Source organism: Mus caroli, chromosome 9, assembly GCF_900094665.2.
Source record: "Mus caroli chromosome 9, CAROLI_EIJ_v1.1, whole genome shotgun sequence".
Classification (NCBI taxonomy): domain Eukaryota; kingdom Metazoa; phylum Chordata; class Mammalia; order Rodentia; family Muridae; genus Mus; species Mus caroli.
This window is the reverse complement of record NC_034578.1, coordinates 67,742,896-67,763,746: the sequence shown is the minus strand read 5'-3', so window position 1 is coordinate 67,763,746 and position 20,851 is coordinate 67,742,896. Positions and strand designations below refer to the sequence as shown.

At 40.4% G+C, this 20,851-nt stretch overlaps 1 protein-coding gene across 3 annotated transcripts in view; it reads right to left on the bottom strand.

Moving 5' to 3' along the window:
• Positions 1 to 1,164: 1,164 nt before the first annotated feature.
• Positions 1,165 to 20,851, bottom strand: part of Sltm (SAFB like transcription modulator) — a 48,369-nt gene continuing 28,682 nt past the window's right edge. For 2 of the 3 annotated variants that reach the window (XM_021171768.2, XM_021171770.2), the window contains exons 6-21: positions 20,194 to 20,221; positions 18,434 to 18,902; positions 17,745 to 17,794; positions 15,516 to 15,634; positions 13,078 to 13,227; positions 12,449 to 12,552; positions 12,174 to 12,337; positions 11,645 to 11,730; positions 11,043 to 11,206; positions 8,350 to 8,530; positions 7,588 to 7,712; positions 6,388 to 6,552; positions 5,538 to 5,852; positions 5,220 to 5,364; positions 3,320 to 3,480; positions 1,165 to 1,819 (exon numbers count right to left, since the gene is read on the bottom strand). In XM_021171768.2, the coding sequence (XP_021027427.2) occupies positions 1,711 to 1,819; positions 3,320 to 3,480; positions 5,220 to 5,364; positions 5,538 to 5,852; positions 6,388 to 6,552; positions 7,588 to 7,712; positions 8,350 to 8,530; positions 11,043 to 11,206; positions 11,645 to 11,730; positions 12,174 to 12,337; positions 12,449 to 12,552; positions 13,078 to 13,227; positions 15,516 to 15,634; positions 17,745 to 17,794; positions 18,434 to 18,902; positions 20,194 to 20,221 (2,535 nt within the window). In that variant the 3' untranslated portion in view covers positions 1,165 to 1,710. The remainder of the gene's footprint in view (positions 1,820 to 3,319; positions 3,481 to 5,219; positions 5,365 to 5,537; positions 5,853 to 6,387; positions 6,553 to 7,587; positions 7,713 to 8,349; positions 8,531 to 11,042; positions 11,207 to 11,644; positions 11,731 to 12,173; positions 12,338 to 12,448; positions 12,553 to 13,077; positions 13,228 to 15,515; positions 15,635 to 17,744; positions 17,795 to 18,433; positions 18,903 to 20,193; positions 20,222 to 20,851) is intronic. The other variant, XM_021171769.2, reaches the window with a different exon arrangement.

The following is a 20,851-nucleotide window of genomic DNA, read 5'->3' as shown; positions in this document are numbered from 1 at the left end:
ATAGATATACTCTCACACTACACAACTTAGGACTGGACATGGACACACACACACATACCCTCTCCAAAGCTGAGGGCTGGACGGGGACAGACACACACACACACACACACACACACACACAGCTATAGGGCAGAAGGACAGATTATATGAGCTCAGCTCTATTTCAGAGTGAGCTCCCAAGATGGACTTGGCAGTCCACACCTTTAATCCTAGCACTTAGGAGATGGAGACGCAGGTGGATCTCAGAGTTCAGGGCCAGCCTGATCTACAGACAAGTTCAAGGACAGCCAAGGCTGAACAGAGAAACCTTGTCTCAAAAAGAAAACAAAACAAAAAGGAAGGGGGTCTCCCTAAAGAACTAGACTCCAGAGTCCTTTGGCTGCTTGCAACCACCCAGAGTCAGACAACTCATACCCCTACATCCAGGGCAAGAACTTCTAGAAAGAACTCCACATCAGAGTACCAGTCCTTCCATCTTTCACTAGGTGTGAGCAGACCAATGTCAGGACCAAGATTCAGAAGTCTGGGTTATAGTAGCTGGTGTCTATAAAGGGTTTTGGAAAGCTGTGGTGAAGTAAGTGGTGATCTAAGTTATTGTCAAGAGTCTTCCTACTGAAGATGCTGTAACAAAGGATTATAAGATTTCTAGCACATCCACTGTGCTATCAACTCATGACTAGAAAAAGCTTGACACATGTCTCAGGAGCAGAGAGCAAAAGCTGCCATTGGAGCTCTTCCCAAGCCTGCTGCTTGGGACTCACATGCAGGAAGGCTGAAGGACTACCCGCGAAACTGAAACAAAGGTATATACATTCTCATTCTCTTAGTCTCTCTCCTCCCCTCCCCCCTTCTTCTCTCTCAGTATGGGTTTTAATCTCATAAAACCTGACAAATTCACCCATCTAGACTGTGGGCTTCGTCCACATCTCAGCATTATTTTGGAAAGATGGGAACGTTATCACAGATTCTGAGAGTTGGGATCCATCCATCAAAACATGAAGATCCCCCACGAGTGCACTTATCTGCTCAACTCAGTAAACTGGACAAGATCTCCTTCAACTCCATGGTCTTATACCATGCAAACCTGAACAAGTCTGTTGCTCCCTATATGGAAATTTTACCTTCAGTTTACAATTAAAAAGGTTCTCAATACGTTAGCAACTATACAGAATATGAAGGTTTATTTCCAAAAAGATTACATTTTTTTTTTTAACCAGGATACACAGATGCACTTAATGTAACAGTACCTTCTGCAAAAATAGGTTACATAATACTCCGAAATGCAGGGGACAATCTTATTCTCTAAAAATTAGACAGCAGGCTTTTGAAGCTCAAATAGCCTTCAAAATGGAGGCAGCAAACACTGGTGACACCACAGAGCTATGCTGCAAATGAAACCACTACCATTCAGCTGCAAACCACTCATGTTCACACAGTGCCAAACAGAACAGCCTTGGTGCCAATCCTTTCAAATGGGTCTCAGTGCTGCAAGAAAAGGTTGAATGGTACACAAAACTATGAAAAGTTTCAACAGAACTATTTAAACATCTTCTCTAAAATTGAGAAAAGAAATCTTGTTAAATTTTTTATAAAGAAAAACAACAGTCAGCTAGAACTCTCAAGCAGTCAGAGGTTCTCCGAGTAAGCAGTCAGGGAACGTTTACAGGAGATCTCAATAAATTATCTTGAAGCCACAGCAGGAAGCTTGCGTTAAAATCGCCGTGGAGGTCCACTCTTAAACGGCTTAAACCCCGAGCTGCTTCCTCTTGGCAAGGAGTTCCCACTCATCTGTACAATCCTGTTCACTGGGGATGCAGTGCTGAAGGAGTTAAAAGGGGAACAAAGGTCAGAACAAACCAACAATCACAAGCTGCTTTCATAGCCCCTGACGCTCAGTGGCACCGACTGCTCTCTGCCTTACTCACCACAACCAAGACCCTAGTCCTGTACAGTGCATACCGTTCGTTACCAACCCCTCCTTACCAGGGAAGAAACTGAGACCTGGAAGTGTATCCTGCTTTGTTTTTTGAGACAGGGTTTCCCTGTGCAGCCCTGGTTATCCTGAAACTCACCCTGTAGACCAGGCTGGCCTTGAACTCAAATAGATCTGCCTGCCTCTGCCTCCCAAATGCTGGGATTAAAGATATATGCCACCACCACTGGGCCTGGAAGTATATCCTGTCCAAGGCACAGAGCTAATATATGGTGGGCTGCAACAGCGTGACCTTGGCACTCTCATTTCAATGCCCACTTCTTCAGAAGCCAATGCTATGCATGACAAGACTACAGCTAGGCTTCTCCGAAATCCACCCTGGATCAGCAGCAACTGCAGCAGCAGTGACTTGTGCCAAGTGTAAACCCACAGCCCCTTCAAGGTTTTCTACTTCCTCTTAATCCCTTTATACTCAAGATGTAATTATGGAGAGGCAAACCTTAAACAAGATCCTCCTTCAGTTTCTCTCTGCTAGTCCTAATTCATAAGCCACTCTAACCCCACCCAGGTCGCTGTGGGTGGGACTCTCTCGTCAGCTTTAATTAGTGGTATTAAGGAGACTGTGGTACACACTAGAGCTTCATGAACTATCTACCAGAAAGTCAGCCAGTAATATTTGCAGTATCTTTGTTGGGTTTTGTTTGTTTGTTTTGGGTTTTGTTGTTGTTGTTGTTTTGGTTTTTTGAGACAGGGTTTCTCTGTGTAGCCCTGACTGTCCTGGAACTCACTCTATAGACCATGCTGGCCTCGAACTCAAGAAATTCACCTGCCAAATACTGGGATTAAAGGCGTGCGCCACCACGCCCGGCCTGCATTATCTTTATATTGAGAGCAGCACTACAGATGCCAGAAAGGGACAGGAAAAAGACACTTCAAAACTCTATCATAATGGGCAGTGAAGTGCAATAAATCAAGTCCAATAAAGCCAGGTGAGAACCTGGGTTAAATCTGTGACCTACAGAAGCCACTGGGTTTTGAAGCAAGTAAATGATAGAACCAAATGTGTGGTTCCAGCACCATGCTCAGAGGTAGAGTGACTATCACACGTTCTCTAGGAAGACCAGCCATGGGCTGGACACAGAGGAAGGGGCAGCATCAGAAAAATGTTTACTATATGGACACCATTTTGAATTTCTTCTAAGAACAAAGAAAGATCAAGACTGGGTCGTGTACAAACTAGCTGCCAGCTCAGTCTTCTGCAGACTCAGTTCTTAGGAAAGGTTTGGGCATTCTTGGGGATTTACTAACTGCAATGTAATTTCTCAAAAACTCTAATAATCCTTAGGAAAAGGACTACCCAATTGTATGACAAGATTAGTCACTCACCTTGAGTGTTGGGTTATCATGCCTGCTCCTGCTCGGCCATCACCCATTCGTCTTGTGTCATGGTAGCTAGGCCCCTGAGAGGGTGGGCCATGCCACTCTTTCCTTGGTCCACTTGTGTCCCGTCCATGACGTTCCACAACATGTCGTTCTTCAGGGTAGTGCTGGGAAGAGCACGTGAGAAGATGAGTCCTGGCCCGTTAGTCCCAATGCACTGACTCACTCTGTTGTGCTTTAGTCTCAGAGCAAAGCAGTAAACTGTCTGAGAATGCACAGATGAAGGAGTCATCACCTATAAGGCAGGAGTGCCTCGGTACCTTTATTCCTGTGTCCACATTCACTACTACTCCAGCACTATTTGGGCACCGGCATTTCAAATGCCTGGATAGATCTCTACATATACACAAGAGGTCAAAAGTTAAAGACTGACTGAGGACGGGTACATGGTCAAGCTAGGACAACAGTTTGCAAACAGATTCAGAAAGGTTTCCTGTTTTACCCAGTAGGACTTAGCGCTGAAATCTGAACATGTGCTCCCTTACGGCTATACAAAGTATGGGGACACAGGAATACAAGTATTTGTAGAACCAAGAAGAAGAAAAAAAGCCAACGGCTGCTGACCCCCAGCCTAGGCAAAGCTGTCAGCATCCACACACTTAAGATACAGTATCAGCCACACAACTGACCGACATTATAAACTTCTCTGACAAAGAAGCCAGGCTCTCCTCCTCAGGAGACTTTTCTGAATGTGGAGTGCTGGTGTAGAATAATTTCTTAAGTTCTAGTAGAAATAAAACAGTAACTGCATCATATACTTAATTTTAAGTTTTGGCTAGGGTTGCCAGGTTAATGAACTCGTGTAAACATTAATATGAAGTACTGACACATTAATATTTGATAACCATGAGATCAAGAACCCACTTCATAAATGTGCTGGATGAAATGATGTATAGTGATATAGTTCATGACAAGATTTTAAAACATTTTCTAGTTAAAACAAACTTTGTATCACTGAGGGCTGGAGAGGCTTAGTACATATAGTATTTTCCATCCAAACATGAGTGGAGTTGAGATCCCTAGAACCCACAGAAAAGCTGGGTAAGAAGCCTGGAGCTTTAATCCCAGCACTTGGGAGCCAGGGGTAGGTTGATCTCTGTCTCAAACAACAACAAAGAGGTTGCGGGAGAGAGAGGAAGGAGGAGGGAGGGGGAGAAAGAAATTAATAGGGTAAGAGTGGCAGCTGCCACTGGAAAAAGTAGAAACACAAGGTCCCTGGAACAAGCTAGCTAGCTTGAGCAGCCATAATTGAAGCTCCAGCTTCAGCAAGAGACCCTGACTCAAAAAAATAAGGTGAAAAGCTATTGAGGACAGCAAACATGCTTGCATGCCCATGCCAACACATGCCAAAAGATGATCTAATGAAACCTGGTGTGTATTCAAGTGTATAACACAAACACTGATCCAAATTCTGTCTGGCATAAAACTTGTAACATAAAAATGTATTCCCATGGGCAATGATGGTACATGCCTTTAATCCCAGCACTTGGGAGACAAAGGCAGGCAGATTTCTCAGTTCAAGGCCAGCCTGGTCTACAGAGTGAGTTCCAGGACAGCCAGGGCTACCCAGAGAAACCCTGTCTCGAAACCCAAACCCTCATCAAAAGCATCTCCTATGGGCTGGCTAGAGTTCAGCAGCTAAGAGCACAGCTGCTCTTCTGAAGGACCTGCTTCAATCCCCGCCACTCACATCTCTCTGTAACTCTAGTTCCAGGAGACCTGAATCCCACAGGCACAAGGCATAAAAATGGCACACAGATATATAAAGGCAGGCAAAACACCCATAAAATAAAAATTTGATTTTTAAAATGAGAGAAAAATGTAAGCATCAACATGAAGCTTTTACCTGTGTTCCGCTTCCTCTGTCAGAAATGACTCCTCGCTCTCCCTCTCGGGTTCCATAGCCTGAGGCACTACTCCGATTCCCAGGGGGTGCTCCCCTCACAGTGTGTCCAGAGACTTCTCGCCCAGATCTTTCTGGCCTTTCAACTCTGTTAACATAGCACAGGAATCAAAACCTCATTGTATACTCTTAAAACCTCAAATGCACAGTAAGTGCACAGTCAGTGCACGGTAAGCACACGGTGCACGGTAAGTGCACAGTGAGTGCACGGTAATGTGAGCGCACAGTACACCACACCGTGGAGAGATCACTGAGAACTACCTTGACTCCCGCTTCTCTGCGGACATATTCGCTTCACTTTTCCAGGAAGTTGGTCTAGAAGGATTGGGCACCGTTTCTCGAGGGTGTCTGGGGTGAGTGACCTCAGGTCGGTCATGAAGGATTACTGTTCTTCTCTCGTCTCTCTCCCCTCGGACCTCTCGTCTGTCTGTTTCTCTAAGTTCATTTCTTGGTGGTGGAGGCTCATTTCTTCTGGAATCACTGAAGTTTTTAGGGTACCTTTCAAAACTTGGCTCTTCTCTTCGGGCTGCTGGTCTCGGTTTCTTTCCTTCACTTTGACCAACAAACCGTTCCCGTCTATTGAAGGAAAACAAATACAGGTCCTCAGAAGTGTTGACTTGCTCAGACTTTCAACTTGATCTGCATAACCTATAGTGATGAAACCTTCTTTTAAGGGAAATTATGGCAAGGCTGCCAGAAAAGCCCTCATTACTTCAATGATCTTCTTTTAAATTGAGCTGTCTAACACAAAGGCTGGTTTGTTTTTCAGGAGAGATTTTATCGGTGGAGTCACTACCAGCCTGCATGGTTTACTGTTACTTACAGCCATGGCACATCCAAAATTAGCATTCCCCATTCACACATTTTATTGGTTTTTATGGGGGAGAGGCTCAAATGGCTGTGTAGCCTTGGCTGGTCTGAACTCCTACCTCCCAAAGCCTCTGTACAGTTGAAGGTAAGAAGACAACAGCGCTCTCCCACCAGTGAAAACCAAAACTAGACACACAGTTTGTTCTGAACACTCAGTGTGGACTTAGCACTTCACTAAGATCTTACAGAGAACCAACGTTGGGACTAGCAAGGCTCCTATCTCATTGTAGTGTCCACCAACCTTTCAAAGGATGACTGCACAGATGCAGTGTCAGGAAACCTGGCCCGTTCTCGGTGACTGAAGTCAAGGAACCTGCTCTGTTGACGATAGTCAGACCCATGGCCGAATCGTGCCTCTGTATCTAGAGATAACTTTTTATTCTCGCTCCAGTAAGGATCATCTCGCCTTGAAGAGAAATTTTTGCTCATTTATATAAATTATTTGATAATTACCAAACAGCATTCATTTGGATTCATAGATATGTTGGAACAGTGAACAACATAAAAGGCTACTAAACTCAAGATACAACAGGGACAGAATTAGCTGTTAAATCCCATGTCATTAATATGAGGAGGAAAGTATTGAAAAACTGTCGGTGTTTTGTGTGTGCACACATGTAAGTGTCTGTCTGGGTACACAAACCTGTGCCTGTGAGTAATGTGGTTGCTTCCACCTTACTTCTTAAGACAGAATCTCTCACAGAACCTAGAGCTCACTGAATGAACTAGACTGGTTGTCCGGAGAGCTCCAGGGATATCTGCCCGTCTGCCTCTTCAAAGCTAGGATTACAGGCACGTACTTCTGCACCCATCTTTTTCCATGGGTGCTGGGGGTATAAACACAGATCTCATGCTTGCTCAGCAGTCACTCTGCCCACTAGGTCGTCTTTTTAGCCTAAACTTCCTGTTCTTACATCTTCAAACAAAAAAGAGGAAACTCCCGACATCGTGTCATAACGGATTCTAACCAGCAGTTATCAGTTATTCCTTTTTCCCCTTAAAGTGCAGGGGATGACCCCGGACCTGTCTCATGAAAGGGAAGCACTCCAAAACTGAGCTACATCCTTAGCCTCAGCAACTGTGACCCTCATAGAAGCTGGAGAAGACCAGAGCACCCATTTCTCCATTAAAACAAAAAAACAAACAAAAATCTAAAGTGCTCAGAACTTATACTAAGAAAAGTATATAAAAAATTATATTTTAAACTCTACCAAGGAAGCATGAATATAAACACACCAATTCATGACTTCCATTTGTTTATTCTCTGCCTTGATAAGTATTTTAAAGGCCTGACTTTGAAAACTATCAATCCTGATTATGTCTGTGTAGCTGCAGTTTTAATGAGAAATCATCTGGTGTTAGAAGAGGCAAGCTGAGAGAAAGCAGACTGCTCCTGTCTGCTAGGGCAGCCAAATCACTAAGGAAGAAAGGAAGCAGCTACCTATGATCTACATCACGTGGGCGTTTCAAAGAATTCCTTTTTTCTTGTTCATAACGAAGCTGCTGCTGTTGCCTTCTGAGTTCCTCTCTCTCCCGAGCAATCCTTTCAGCTTCCCTACGCCGTTCCTTCAGACACACAGGAATGAACCAAATACAAAGTAAAGACAGAAGGTAAGTGTACATCTGGGCCAAGACGCCATCACAGAGAAGCACCAGCTAGAGCACATACCTGGGACAAATACATTACATTTGAATCATCTAGACTACAGCTACTGTTGGGTGACAGTAAAATAACAGGGCTAGGGGCAGAGACTGGTGAGCGTGTGGGGGAGGGTCAGAGGTCATTTAATAAATTGACTTAAGCAAAAGCACCTAAAAGGAATGAGTAAACTAGGTTTTCTGAAGTGCCTTAAGCCCTGGGTGGCAACTATGCAGAGAGGCATTGTTTTCTTCCAGCCTTAGGTAAATACTTACTTGTTATTTTTTTTCTAAGTCTGGGGTGGTGACAGAGCCTGGCTTACTACTACTCTGGACTCAGTCCTATGCTCATACTATTAGGCTGCCATTATACTGCAGAGCTACAGGTTACTTGCAATCAACAAGGAAGTCACTATTCAGCACACTGTTAACTAGTGTCAGGGACACTTCAGTGCTCATTCGGATCTACAGGAGCTTTACAGGAAGTAAAGCAAACTGGAGGGCAAAAAAATGACAGGGTTTGCAAAGGTGAGTTGTTCAAGATGAAAAGATTTTCTGACTGCACCTGTTCAATACGAATGCGTTCCCTTTCCAAGCGTTCGCGTTCCATTCTCTCTCTCTCTAGTTTTTGCCTTTCAATTTCTAGGCGCTCTCTCTCTCTCTGTAAGCGTTCCCGTTCTTCCCGTTCACGAATTATTCTAATGCGTTCACGCTCTCGACGCTCTCTTTCTGCAATCTCTTTTCGTCTAACAAAAATCAGTATTTAGAAATACTTAAATTATGCTAGCACTGTGTGAAAAATAATAGCTTTGAATTTGAATTTTTCCTCATGATTGGCAATTTTAAATCCCACATTAATCTTAATAATTTTAATGTAATTGGAAAGAACGCAAAATAAAACTTTAAACATATTCCAGTATCATATTTATAGGAGTGTCCACTAAGCAGCTAAATTTTATATACTATTTGCCTATTAGATAATTTAGTTAAATGAAAATACCACCATAGTAAAAACCCAATAATTGACATTTGTTTTTTCCAGAGCTGAGGACCAAACCCAGGGCCTTTCTACCACTGAGCTAAATCCCCAAACCCCAATAATTAACATTTTAAAAATGTATATACATTTATAAAACTACAATTTTTCTTCTGTTTTTTTTTTTTTCTGTGACAGAGTCTCACTATGTAGCTCTGTCTGGCCTCAAAGTCACTATTTAGACCAGGCTGGCATTGAACTTGTGACAAACCCTCTTGCCTCTGTCTCCAAGTACTAAGATTATAGGCGTGTGCCATCAAAACTGGCTCACTTTTATCAATTATTTTCCACAGAAAATTTCTAAAATATATCATTATCTCCTGAAATAAAGTACATACTTTATTTCAATAGCTTGGCATTATAATCACAAGCAATTGTAGCAGATGTTCTAGAGCAGAACGATGTGCTTAAAGGCTGCTGCAATAGACAGGTGCAGGGACCATGCTTTTTAGTCAAAGGCAATTTAGTACAAACACATAGTGGACCTTGCTTAGTGCTTTTTCTTTACTTCCTGACCCCAGGTAAGCAGCTTTTACATTTCTTGCACACGTGCATATTTGCTTTAGTAATTCAGTATTCTCGATGGGTCAGTGCTATTCCCTTCAAAACTGACGTGGCATTTTAACTGAACAGAGAAGTTGGTAGGGTAGTCTGTTACTACCATTCAGTGTGTAGAGACCAAGAATTCTACAACATCGGTGCACGCACTCAATGCAGGTTTACAGACCAAAGAACACAACCTACAGAGCAGAGATTACCTAATACTTTTAAACCCTTTCCTATGCCACAGTGGACAGCTGTGCCCTTGAGAAAGAACAAATGCCTTTAAAAGGTAGTCTAAAATTTAACTATTTTTAATAAATGGTTTGCTTGTTTATTTGCTTTAGCACAGGTTTATATAAAGTTTTCAATAACACAACTCAAAATTTACTTTTTCTTAAAGGGGGGGGATTATATTTTGCTGAGGGCTTTACTCAAGATTTGATACCATTTCAGAAATCATGTTTAAATTCCCTCATTTCTCCTGGAACACTTCTATTGGTACATGACTCACCAATACAACACACACACACAAAAATAAATCCGCCTATATCTGTAGCTTTCACATACTTGGTGAGTCTAATAAAATACAAACATCTGACTAGTTCAATATATGTTCTACACATCTAAACATTTATATCTGGAATATATATATATATATATATATATATATATATATATATATATACATATACATATATACTATATGTGTGTATACACACACACACACATTACAAATCATTTTCTTTTTTACATTACTGCTAAATCATTACATTGATCAGAAGCAGATAAATTATACATTTTTTCCCCAGGAAGTGAAGAGGGCACACTTTAACATTTTACTTTAAAAAGGTCACTGGGCTAGATGTACTAGTGCATGCTGAACTGTTGATGAAGGTGTGTTTTGCAAGGAACCATTTTCTTTAGCCATAGGCAATGGCTTTACTCCTAAGCTGCAGCTTTTAAAGTTCCTAACATCTGAGACATGAGTGAACTCTGTGCTAGGCAGATTTAACAGATTAAAAGCACACGATGAAATATGCTCAATATTTCATGTGGTATCCAAACCCAGGAATGTGGCTATGACCTGGAAATCTGGTGGGTTTGTTGACATTGGCACTAAGAATGGAAGCATCTACTATTGGTTTTTGGTATGCTTTAATGAGGATAGAGGAGGGGCTGCACTAAAGCTCACAGAGCGACTAAGCCTTCACTTAGAAACTAATGCAAATAACCCTGAAGGTTCCCTCAAACTTACGACAGCAGCTCAACTCTGCAGCTTACTCGGATACTACCTGGAAGTTATCTCCTCCTTTAAGACATAATTTTTATGGCAGCAGCTTTGAAATAGAGGAAAGAGCACTGGACTTGGAGTAAGACTTGGATCTGAGTCCCGACTCTGCCACTCATTAGCTCATTGCATTGGAAGAGTCACTTAGCCTCTGCAGGCCTCTGTATTTTAGTATTACATAGCGGGCTTAATTAACTTTATAGGACTGAGTTGGAGATAACAAACAAAAAAGGATTTTGCAAATAGTGGAGCGCTATGCAAACTTAAGTCATTAGGTCATACCTTCACTTCCTTAGAATGACAATCAGTCTTCTAGGGGTACAATCCCTAGCAGGCTGGATTATAGCTAAAGACGCATGTTAAGAACAGCTGTCAAAAACGCTCCTCCTACCTTCTGAATTCCACTGCTTGTTTCAGTCTTTCAAAACGAACTAAATGTTCTCTCAATCGTTGTTCCTTCATCTTTTCAAAAGGCAAGATCTCTTTCCTTCTGTAGTCTTTGTCTCTTTTTTTATCTAGGCTAGCCCTCTCCTTTTCTTTGCTTCTTCCATGACCCTATAGAAGAAAAAACAAACATAAGAAGACTAGAATAATTAAACAGATCTGAGGTTCCATACTTTAAGTTTCACTGGTCATTTTAAAAGTTCAAATGAAGGGAACTAGAGAGGTGGCTCAGCGGTTTCCGTGGTTACAAGTCTTTACTGCACTAGCAGAGGACTCAGGTTTGGTTCCCAATACCACAAAGCAGCTCACATTAACTTTCTGGCATGTAGGAGTTAGAGTGTGGGATGCTGCATGCACAAAGTGTACACAGCTCATGCAAACTCATACACATAAATAAAAAATAAAATCAGCAAACATTTTCTAAAGTCCAAATAACTAGAAATATTTTCTTTTAAAAACTTAAACTATATCTTTCAAAATAGCTTGATGACAACAGCTTTATCTTTTGGAAACAGGTCAAACAGTAGACAGCTTCGTCTGAAGACTCACTTTCTCATATCTGCCCCTTCTTGACGGCCTACAATGATCTCCCTTGGTTTGATTTAGTATCACCATATGTCCTGGACTCTTTGAACCTAAAAAAAAAAAAAAACTTTAGATAAACAAATGGCTACACTACAAAATATTGTTGAAAAGCAGCATATTGAATAAAATTGTTTTTTCACCTGATATAAAAAATACCTATTCTAACTTAAATGCAAACACATTACAATAATCTTTACAATTACAATTAAATACTTTCAATAACTCCAAAAGATCCTAACTCAGTAAGATATCACAAATCAATGACCACTGCTCATTTGGGGGAGGGGGACCTACATCCCAAACCCAAGTCAATTAAGACTTAAGGAGACAGCCAGGAATATGAATATGTCCTTGTAGTAGGAAGGGAAAGTTGGTCTATAAATCCCCCTTTCTACTCCCAGTTCTAACAGCATCTGAGACTAGTCCCTTCTGAACTGCAAACAAGCAGCAGCAGAGCTGGGAGGGCCGAGGGAAGGAAGGGCACATGACGTACTTATCCGCTTCTTCTCTTCACTCTTTTTCATGGACTCTGAAGTCTGCCCACTTGGACCATCGTCGCTCTTCTCGTCTTTCTCTATTTTCTTAGTATCTTTGCTTTCTTTTTTTTCTGATTTCTCAGATGACCTTTTCTCTTCTTTTTTAATAGATGCTTGTGTCCTGACCATATCATTCAAGACAAAAAAACAGAATAACTACTTTTGCTATGTACCAAGCAGTCATGTGTCTATCAGAAGCCAGTCTTACTGGAGAGCTATCGGTCAGCCTTACTTGGCACTCCGATCACTTGCATTCTTTTTATCGCCAGCGCTCCTTGAGCTGCTCTTCTCATCATTTTCTTTCTTCATTTCTTTCTTAGAAGGATCACCTTTGACCTGAAAGGTTTAAACAAAAATAAATAAATAAATGTTTTTTAAACGTGTGAGCTTTAGAGTTGCATTATATAAATGGGAGTTGAGCTGGGCACAGCCACACATGACTGTAATCTTAGCACTTGTAAGAACAGCCCTGGGCAAGTTTGGATCTCACTTTGTAGCTCATAGTAGTCTTAAACTCACGATTTTTCTTTCTCCCTCCCAAGTTCTGGAATTATAGCCATGCACTATCATTCAAAGCAGAGAAAGCTTTAGACTGAGACAAGTTGACTATTCGTATCTGAACTACTTGGACAGACACCGTTCCACACCTTGGGCTTCAGGTATCTGTAACCACTGTCCCTGTTGGTTTAGAATACAGGTATCTGCATCCACTTTCTCTGTTGAGCATCCTAACCAAAAACTCTGAAATGCACCAAAATCAAAAATTTTGACCACTGATGAGACTCAAACAAGTTTTACTTCAGATTTTTGGATTAGGCCTCTTGTTAACATCCCCTTTTTTGAAAAATTAGTCATACTTACTTTCTCCACAGAAATCATCTGTCCATGTAGCTCTGTGCGATGGAGATGTGCAACACATCTGGACACTTCTGTGCTTGAAGACATGGTTACGATGCCATAGCATTTTGCCCCAGGACTTCGAGCATTTGTAACTACCTTTGCACTTAAAACCTGTAAAATTAGATTATACCTCAGAACTGCACAGCTGTACACATCCCACAGAGGAGACTGAGAACTAGGACCACTCAGATTAAAGGGTAGTGCAGATACACTATGGGTATCATTCTGCCCGGTCATATTTTTGTGACCAAAATCTACCCTGTAAAGTAATTCCCTTGAATATTTTAAGTACATATTACCTCTACCCAAATATACAGCCCAAACAAACGACATCGATAAAGAAAATAGTACAAAAATGACGAACAGGAAGAAAGTGGATTTGGACCAGTGTGCTCACTGTGGGCACAACCTGAATCTCTCATGGACAATATACAGCAGACATGTTTGCAGACGCTCTACAGAAGCCTGTACTCTTTCTTTTGAATCACTTTAAATTTCAAAAATGAATAAAGAGGAAAGAAGAGAAAAGAGGAGGAAAGAGAAGGAAAGAGAAGAAAAGAAAGAAAAGGAAAAGAGAAAAGAAAAGGAAAAAAGGCAGACTTAGACTATACACCAAGAACTGTAAGGTGATCAACATCAACCGAGCGGGACGGAAGAGTTAGAGGAAAAGCACGACTGACCCGGGACTGAAGAGGGAACAAAGATATACTGAACAGGAGGTAGAGGGAATTTAGGCAGGGTTTGTGGTGGGTTGCTGGAAGCTGGAAGCTTCGTCTAAGTTCTAAGAAAAGCTGTTTTGCCCGTAGGAACCTGCGTCCACAGTCTTGCCATCATGTAGATGATATTCTCAGCAGTTTCCATCCTGACAAGTGTCAACACTAAATAAAGCACTGTTTTGTGTTCTAAGCACATAACTGAAACAGAATACAACATATGCCACAGTTGATTATGGGACTGTCATTCTGATAACCAGTACTGGTTATTAATTTGATAAGCATTTAAAGTCTACCATATGCACGCAAGTAGGGTAAGATCTCTACTCTCAAATAGCTAGCAGTAAGAAGAGCAAGGTTAAAAAAAAAAAAAAAAACCTATGATGTTTCCATGGAGGATGAAGATTTTAGTAGATATTTTTGAATAGAAAGACATGACTGGGCCTGGAGAGATGGCTCAGCAGTTAAGAGCACCAACTACCCTTCCAGAGGTCCTGAGTTCAATTCCCAGCAACCACATGATGAATCACAACCATCTGTAATGGGATCTGATGCCTTCTTCTGGTGTGTCTGAAGAGAGCAACGGTGTACTCATATACATAAAATAAATAAATCTCTTCAAAAAATAAAAAATAAAAAAGACGTGACTGCACTGAGATGCAGGCCAGTGGTAGCACAGCATTATCTATTGGCTGAGTGTTCTGTAATTGTTCTCTTTACTGTTAGGGAGCCCATGTGTGCGCCCGCGGGCGCACACACACACACAGAGACACACACACACACACAGAGAAACAGAGAGAGAGAGAGACAGAGAGAGCATTAACATTTCAAAACCTGTTTAATTGATTATTTAGAGGCTTTTACATCTTTAATTAGAAAGTCATCTAAGCGGGCTGGCTGCTCTTCCAAAGGTCTTGAGTTCAAATCCCAGCAACCACATGGTGGAACAGGGCTAACTGGAGCAAGAAAAGGTCCTAAAAATTCAATTGACATGAAGGCTTACAACCATCTGTAGAGCTACAGTGTACTTACATACAGAAAATAAATAAATCTTTTTTAAAAAAAGAAGAAGAAAGAAAAGAAAGTCATCTAAGCAAAGTAGGTTAAGGGTGTCAGACAGAAAACATTGAGAATGGTAGTCAGTCCCATGATCAGCAATAAAACACAGTGTTTTCCATTCTCCTCTTAAGTGGCTAAGAACCTCCATAATAAGAATGTGTGCTTCCTCTGCAGTTTATAGATTCCACTACCTAATTCCAGCTTCTTATATTTTCAGGATGACCAAATAGTCTCAGTATCTGCCAGATCCTTTTCATCATGATAAGTAAAACTCAGTTCTTAGCTAAAATGAGTATACACTTGAACTCAAAGACACCCAAGGCTCAGAGATACAAAAATATATAGACTACAGGCCTAGAGAGATGGCTCAGCTGCTGCAAACACTTGCTATTCTGGCAGAGGACCCAGGTCCAATTCCCAGCACCCATATGGGAGCTCACAGCTGTCCATAACTCCCATTTCAAGGACCTCTTCTGACCAGACACACACCTGATACAAAGAAATCATGCAAACAAAACACTCATACACATGAAATAAGATAAATCAATCTAAAAACTTTAAAAATATTATATAGAGAGAATATATTTATGTAACTGTTTTGAATATTAAAAAGTAAAAAGAATGTACCTTTCCGTATTTGCCAAAGAGGTTCTTCAAATCAGCAGCTTTAGTGTTAGAAGACAGTCCACTGACCCAGATGTTCTTGGTTGAGCTTCCACTGCTACCGCCAGCACTGCCTGTGCTCCCTAGGATAGATTTCACACCAGAAGCTTAAGTGCCTGCAGTGGCCTACAAGGCTCACAAGCTTCCATTATGAAATCTTTTCTCATTTAAATTTTGATAGTGTAACATTACAATACTCAAACTCTTACAAACTTACCATTATGAAAATCAAAGAGTAAGAATAAATATTTGTACATTCCCTGCTACATGAATTATAACACAAAGTGAGTGAAAATTCCTTATTTTTTTGTTATTTTGTAACAAATGTTAACAACCTGTCCTCAAACCATTACACTGAATTGAGGTGTCTGGAAGCTGCCCTATGGCAATGAGCAGACGGCTCTAGGGTCGGACAGCAGTCATGGAAACTCAAAGTTCTGAGAAATGGGAAAGAAAAAAAAGGGTAGATCCAGGATGGGGAACAAACATTCTAATAATTCACCCTCATTTTCTTTTCCTGTTTTTGTTTGGGGTTTTTGCTTGTATGTTCGTTTTAGTTTTTTGAGAAAGGATTTCCCTATGTAAGTAACCCTGGCTCTCCTGGAACTCACTGTAGACCAGGTTTGGCCTTGACCTCAGAGATCTGTCTGCCTCTGCCTCCCAAGTACTGCAGTGCTTATGCTACCACCACACCTGGCCACCTTCGTGGGAACCACAGGTAGTTTAATAACTCTACACCTAAGTTAGAAACAACCTTCTAAAATAATCATTTCACAAGAATAGAGACCTCAAAATAACTTAAGACTAGGGACATGATCACAGCTTTTCTGAACTGTCTCCACACAGATATGGCTCACACGTGTAGGTGTATGACGCACATAAGTTACTTAGCGCCAGCAGTGCTTCCTTCCTTTAGTGCTGTGATACAGAAAGCAATGTCTAAAATGCCATGCTTTCACATGTGCAAAAAGAGGGAGAGTAAACATCTGAGAGCTTTAAAATCCCATGAGATAAATCCAACAACAGGAAAGCTGCCCCATGCAGGCTTCTACAGAGAAACAATGCAGATGACTCAAACCCTGAAAATTCTTAAGGACAGTCATCAGAATGTTTAATTTTATGACATGTAACTCAGAAGTTTGTATATCTACAGTAAATAGCAATACTTGGGCCTGGGTACTTACCCAGGAAATTACAAGAAAAGGAACAGGAAAGAAGGTACCACTTAACCAAAATTACTAAGTTTCTCACTTTAAAGGATAAACCTTTGCATCTTTTCCATGAACTCTAACTATAAAGGACAAGATATTATAATTATAGCTACTGAGTAAAGTCAGTAATAACTTCTAACTATGAAAACACCAATGAAACACAACCACAGCGAAGCATGAAACCCTCCTCCTGACATTCAGGAGAGATCGGAAGATTTGGCAGTACTTAAGAGCAAAGCATGTTCTTTTAGGATGCTTTTTTAGAAATCAAATGCTCTAAAAGCCATCATAGAAGAGATACAACATGAAGTCATATTGCTCATGGGCACAAGATAACGAGTTAGCTCCAAATAACAAGCAGCAATAAGATATGAGTATAGGGGGATATGCTCAAGGAACAACATACACTAGTATAAAGGTTCTTATGTAACATAGTACCATGTACAGTTATATAAAACTTTTAAAAATGGTTCCTCAGATCACACAGGAATTAAACATAAAAGTATTTCTCTATATAAGACAAACACCAACACAAAATAAGTCAAATTAGGAAGTGAACTCTGAAACATTTAAATACTGTACACTTCCTATGTACAGAAGTATATCCTAATTGAAAGAATTAAGTACTATCAAATGTTAGTAGAGGAGTCCATAAATATACACAAGTATATTCATGATATAAGTTTCATCCTAAACAGAACAGGAAGAGATGTGGTCATGACTGATGTTTTGAACTCACTATAACTAAATACACTTCTATAATCTCTCATGTTCCTATGAGTTTACAAAGTAAGTAAAGGATAAAGTTTTAAATGACAGGGCTTGCTGAAATTGTTTTAATGCTACCAGTTAAAGGTTATTGAAACTTGTGTCTTCTCAAAAGAATTCTAAAGACTAAATGTCAAAGGGGACACAGACAACTAATGCTTTTGCTGGGAAGTGAGTGAAGTTATCATAAAATAAATAGAAAAAACATTGTTACCTTTGTCATCTCTAGATGATGTCTTGCTGTCTTTAGATTCCTTTGAAGAGCTAAAGAAGCAAATCACCAGAAGAAAATTGAAAACAAAAAACAAAACAAAACCCAAACAGCTTGATATTGACAGCATTGCAAAACGGGTTCTACTCATACACATGGACAACTCCAAGGCCTACAGTAGGCTACTTGAAATGGCTCCCTTAGGATTCTTGAACTGATTTTGCCCAAGATGCCTGAAGATCTAGGTTTTCTGGCAATCCTATTCAGTGGATATATGGCCATCTTCTCCAGATTTCAGGGCTGGGGCTTGACTTCACTTTGTGTTCTTAGGACTGACAGTTGCTCATTAACCACCATCACAAGGGTTTTTAAAAATAAAACACAAAAATTGTCAATTTGAAAAAAAACCAACAACAACAACAAAAAAAAAAAAAAAAAAAAAAAAAAACAAAAAAAAAAAAAAAAAAACAAATATGCTGACAATTCGACAATGCACTCAGGACACTGCATATTATGAAGATCTTGATTTTTTTTTTTTAAAAAAAATAACTTATGACGGTCAAAAATACTCTAGGCAGGATCATAAGACACTAATTATTGTACATGGTCTTGAAGCCACCCCCTTAATGTAGCGCGATCTTATTGAATGCTGGAATTTCAGTATCGTAAAGAACTGACATAGAAAAACAAACCTCTTTGCTTGACCAGAGGCCCCTGTAGACGAGGGCCCTTTCTTCAAAGTATCCTTTTCTTTGTCTCCAGATTCTGCTTTCTTAGCACTTTCTCTGGCTTCCTTCTCGACAGGCTCACCCTTCACGGAGTCTTCCTTCTTACCATCTTTATGGTTCGGGTTCATCTCAAAATCCTTGGCTTCCTTCTCCGGGCTCTGTGCAATGGCGTCCTGCACATCTTTTGGCTTACTTGCTTCAGAATCTGTAATTTTCACATTTTTACCTGTTTCTAGGAGGTCATCACCATCAAAATCCAGAGTGATGGCATCTTCAGCCTGGATTGTGACCGAGATGTTGTCATCCTCAGCTTCTTTCCCAGTCGCATTAGCTTCCATCTCTTCATGAGCTGTGTGATCAGCCTCAGCTAGGCTCCCTTCTGAAGGAAGAGGTTTAGATACTTCTTGTGTGCCATCACCAGAACCTGCTATATCTAAGAGGATTTAACAGGAATAAATATGGCAAAACAAGAAGTTTAAACAATTTCACATTCATAAGCTAGAATAGGACCTAGAAAATATAAAGCCAGTCATTAGCACTGATGGAGGGTTAGGGGGAACACAAGGATTAACTAACATACACAATCCTTTACCTAAGATCACTTATTCTTCAGGGGGGAAAATGATCTCTACATACAAACATCAAAACAACAACAGTGAGAGAATGGATCCATCCTCAAGAGTCAGCTCTTCATCTCTGCTTATAAGTTGATGGTATCTCAATTGTTTTCCTCCGTGGGAGAGTGAGAGATATGTAGATTTGTTTTCCAATGTTCAGCTCATCTTGGGATTTAATCCTTGTGACCTTGGGAGCTCCTTGGTGACTTCCTGAAGGTCACAATCTGAGGACATTGGTCTTCAGAGGATTCCCAGGCCCCATCTTTTTCACTCTTCATCCCTGGGTAGTCCAGAATCAAATGCAAAGCTGCTATGGTGGACTCCGAGGAAGCTCCTCCATGGCATCCAGGAGAGTGGCTGCTTGCTATCTGCATCCTGTCCAGGTAGTCTGCAGTGACTGTTTGCAAAGGTGTCTTGCATTCCCAGAGAGAGGAGACCGCAGGCATGTGAGATTTGCAGTCAGTAGCTTTATTCCATCGTTGCTTCGAGGCTTTTAATTCTGCCTGGCTGAGGAGCCTGTTCCATGTCCTTTCTAGTCCAATTAGGATAATGTGACTTCTGTCCAAGAACTCAACCTCATAGTGACCTCATATATTGCTACTGTTGTCCTGTGATTGCATTGGATAGGATAGTTTCCCAAGACACTACACATGTCAGAAAATCATATGAAAGTTTCTCTAAGTAGCAAACAAAAGCCAGTTTTCTGGTTATTCACCATTCTTAGGACTAGTACAAAATTCATTGAGTCATAAAACTCCAGTAAGCACATATGAGTTACTGCAGTGTCAGTCTTAAACACGAAATCTACTTACCGTATGCTCTAAGTTTTTTTAAAAATCTACAGTGATTTTGAATCTATTAAATCACTAAATCTACAGTGAAAAATGGTATTGTTCACTACAGTAACTGATATGTATAGGGCATAACTTGTGCTCAAAAGAAAACCAAAACCAATTGGAAAATTAAGAAGCTAACTTAATTCACTAAATTGGTAATTTGAAAAGAAACTATTTTAAAATAAGATTTCAAATGAGGAATGTTTATTTTCATATAATTTGCTCTTCTACATGTCCATAAACTTGAAACTCTACTTAGCATCAAACATACCTTTCTCATTTTCTTCTTCCTCACCATCCTGAAATTCAAAGAATAATCAAATGTAAAATAAACTCACAGAGAACTATATTTTAACAGCACAAAATTAATCAAATTAAACTAGTAGATAATTTTAAAATAGTGATTAAACATGCATATCATATGCAAATATGTTCCAATCAAAACTCAGACCCATTTAGAACTACGGAGCAGCCTTCTGCTATATATAACTCTATAAAAAGAGGCAAGTCTCTCAGTAAGCATATCATTTCATTAACCACTAGTTAACATAATCCAAACCTTACTTGTACTAAGAGCTGTCAATAAAATTCTTTATGCCACTCAGTTCATAGTTTTTAAAGAACTTTCTTAATATTACATTAGTGGGGAGGCAATGAGAGAGGCAGCACCCACATGAATATGCCCACAGGAGTCAGTTTTTATTTTCTTCTTCTACCATGGAGGTCAAATTCCAATGGGTATGCTTGGCAGCAAGCACCTTTAACCACTAAGCCATCTTACCAGCCTATCAGCCATACTTTTTGGGGGTTTCTTGTTTGGTTGGTTGTTTTTTTTTTTTTTTTTTTTTTTTTTTTTTTTTTTGGTTTTTCGAAACAGGGTTTCTCTGTATAGCCCTGGCTGTCCTGGAACTCACTTTGTAGACCAGGCT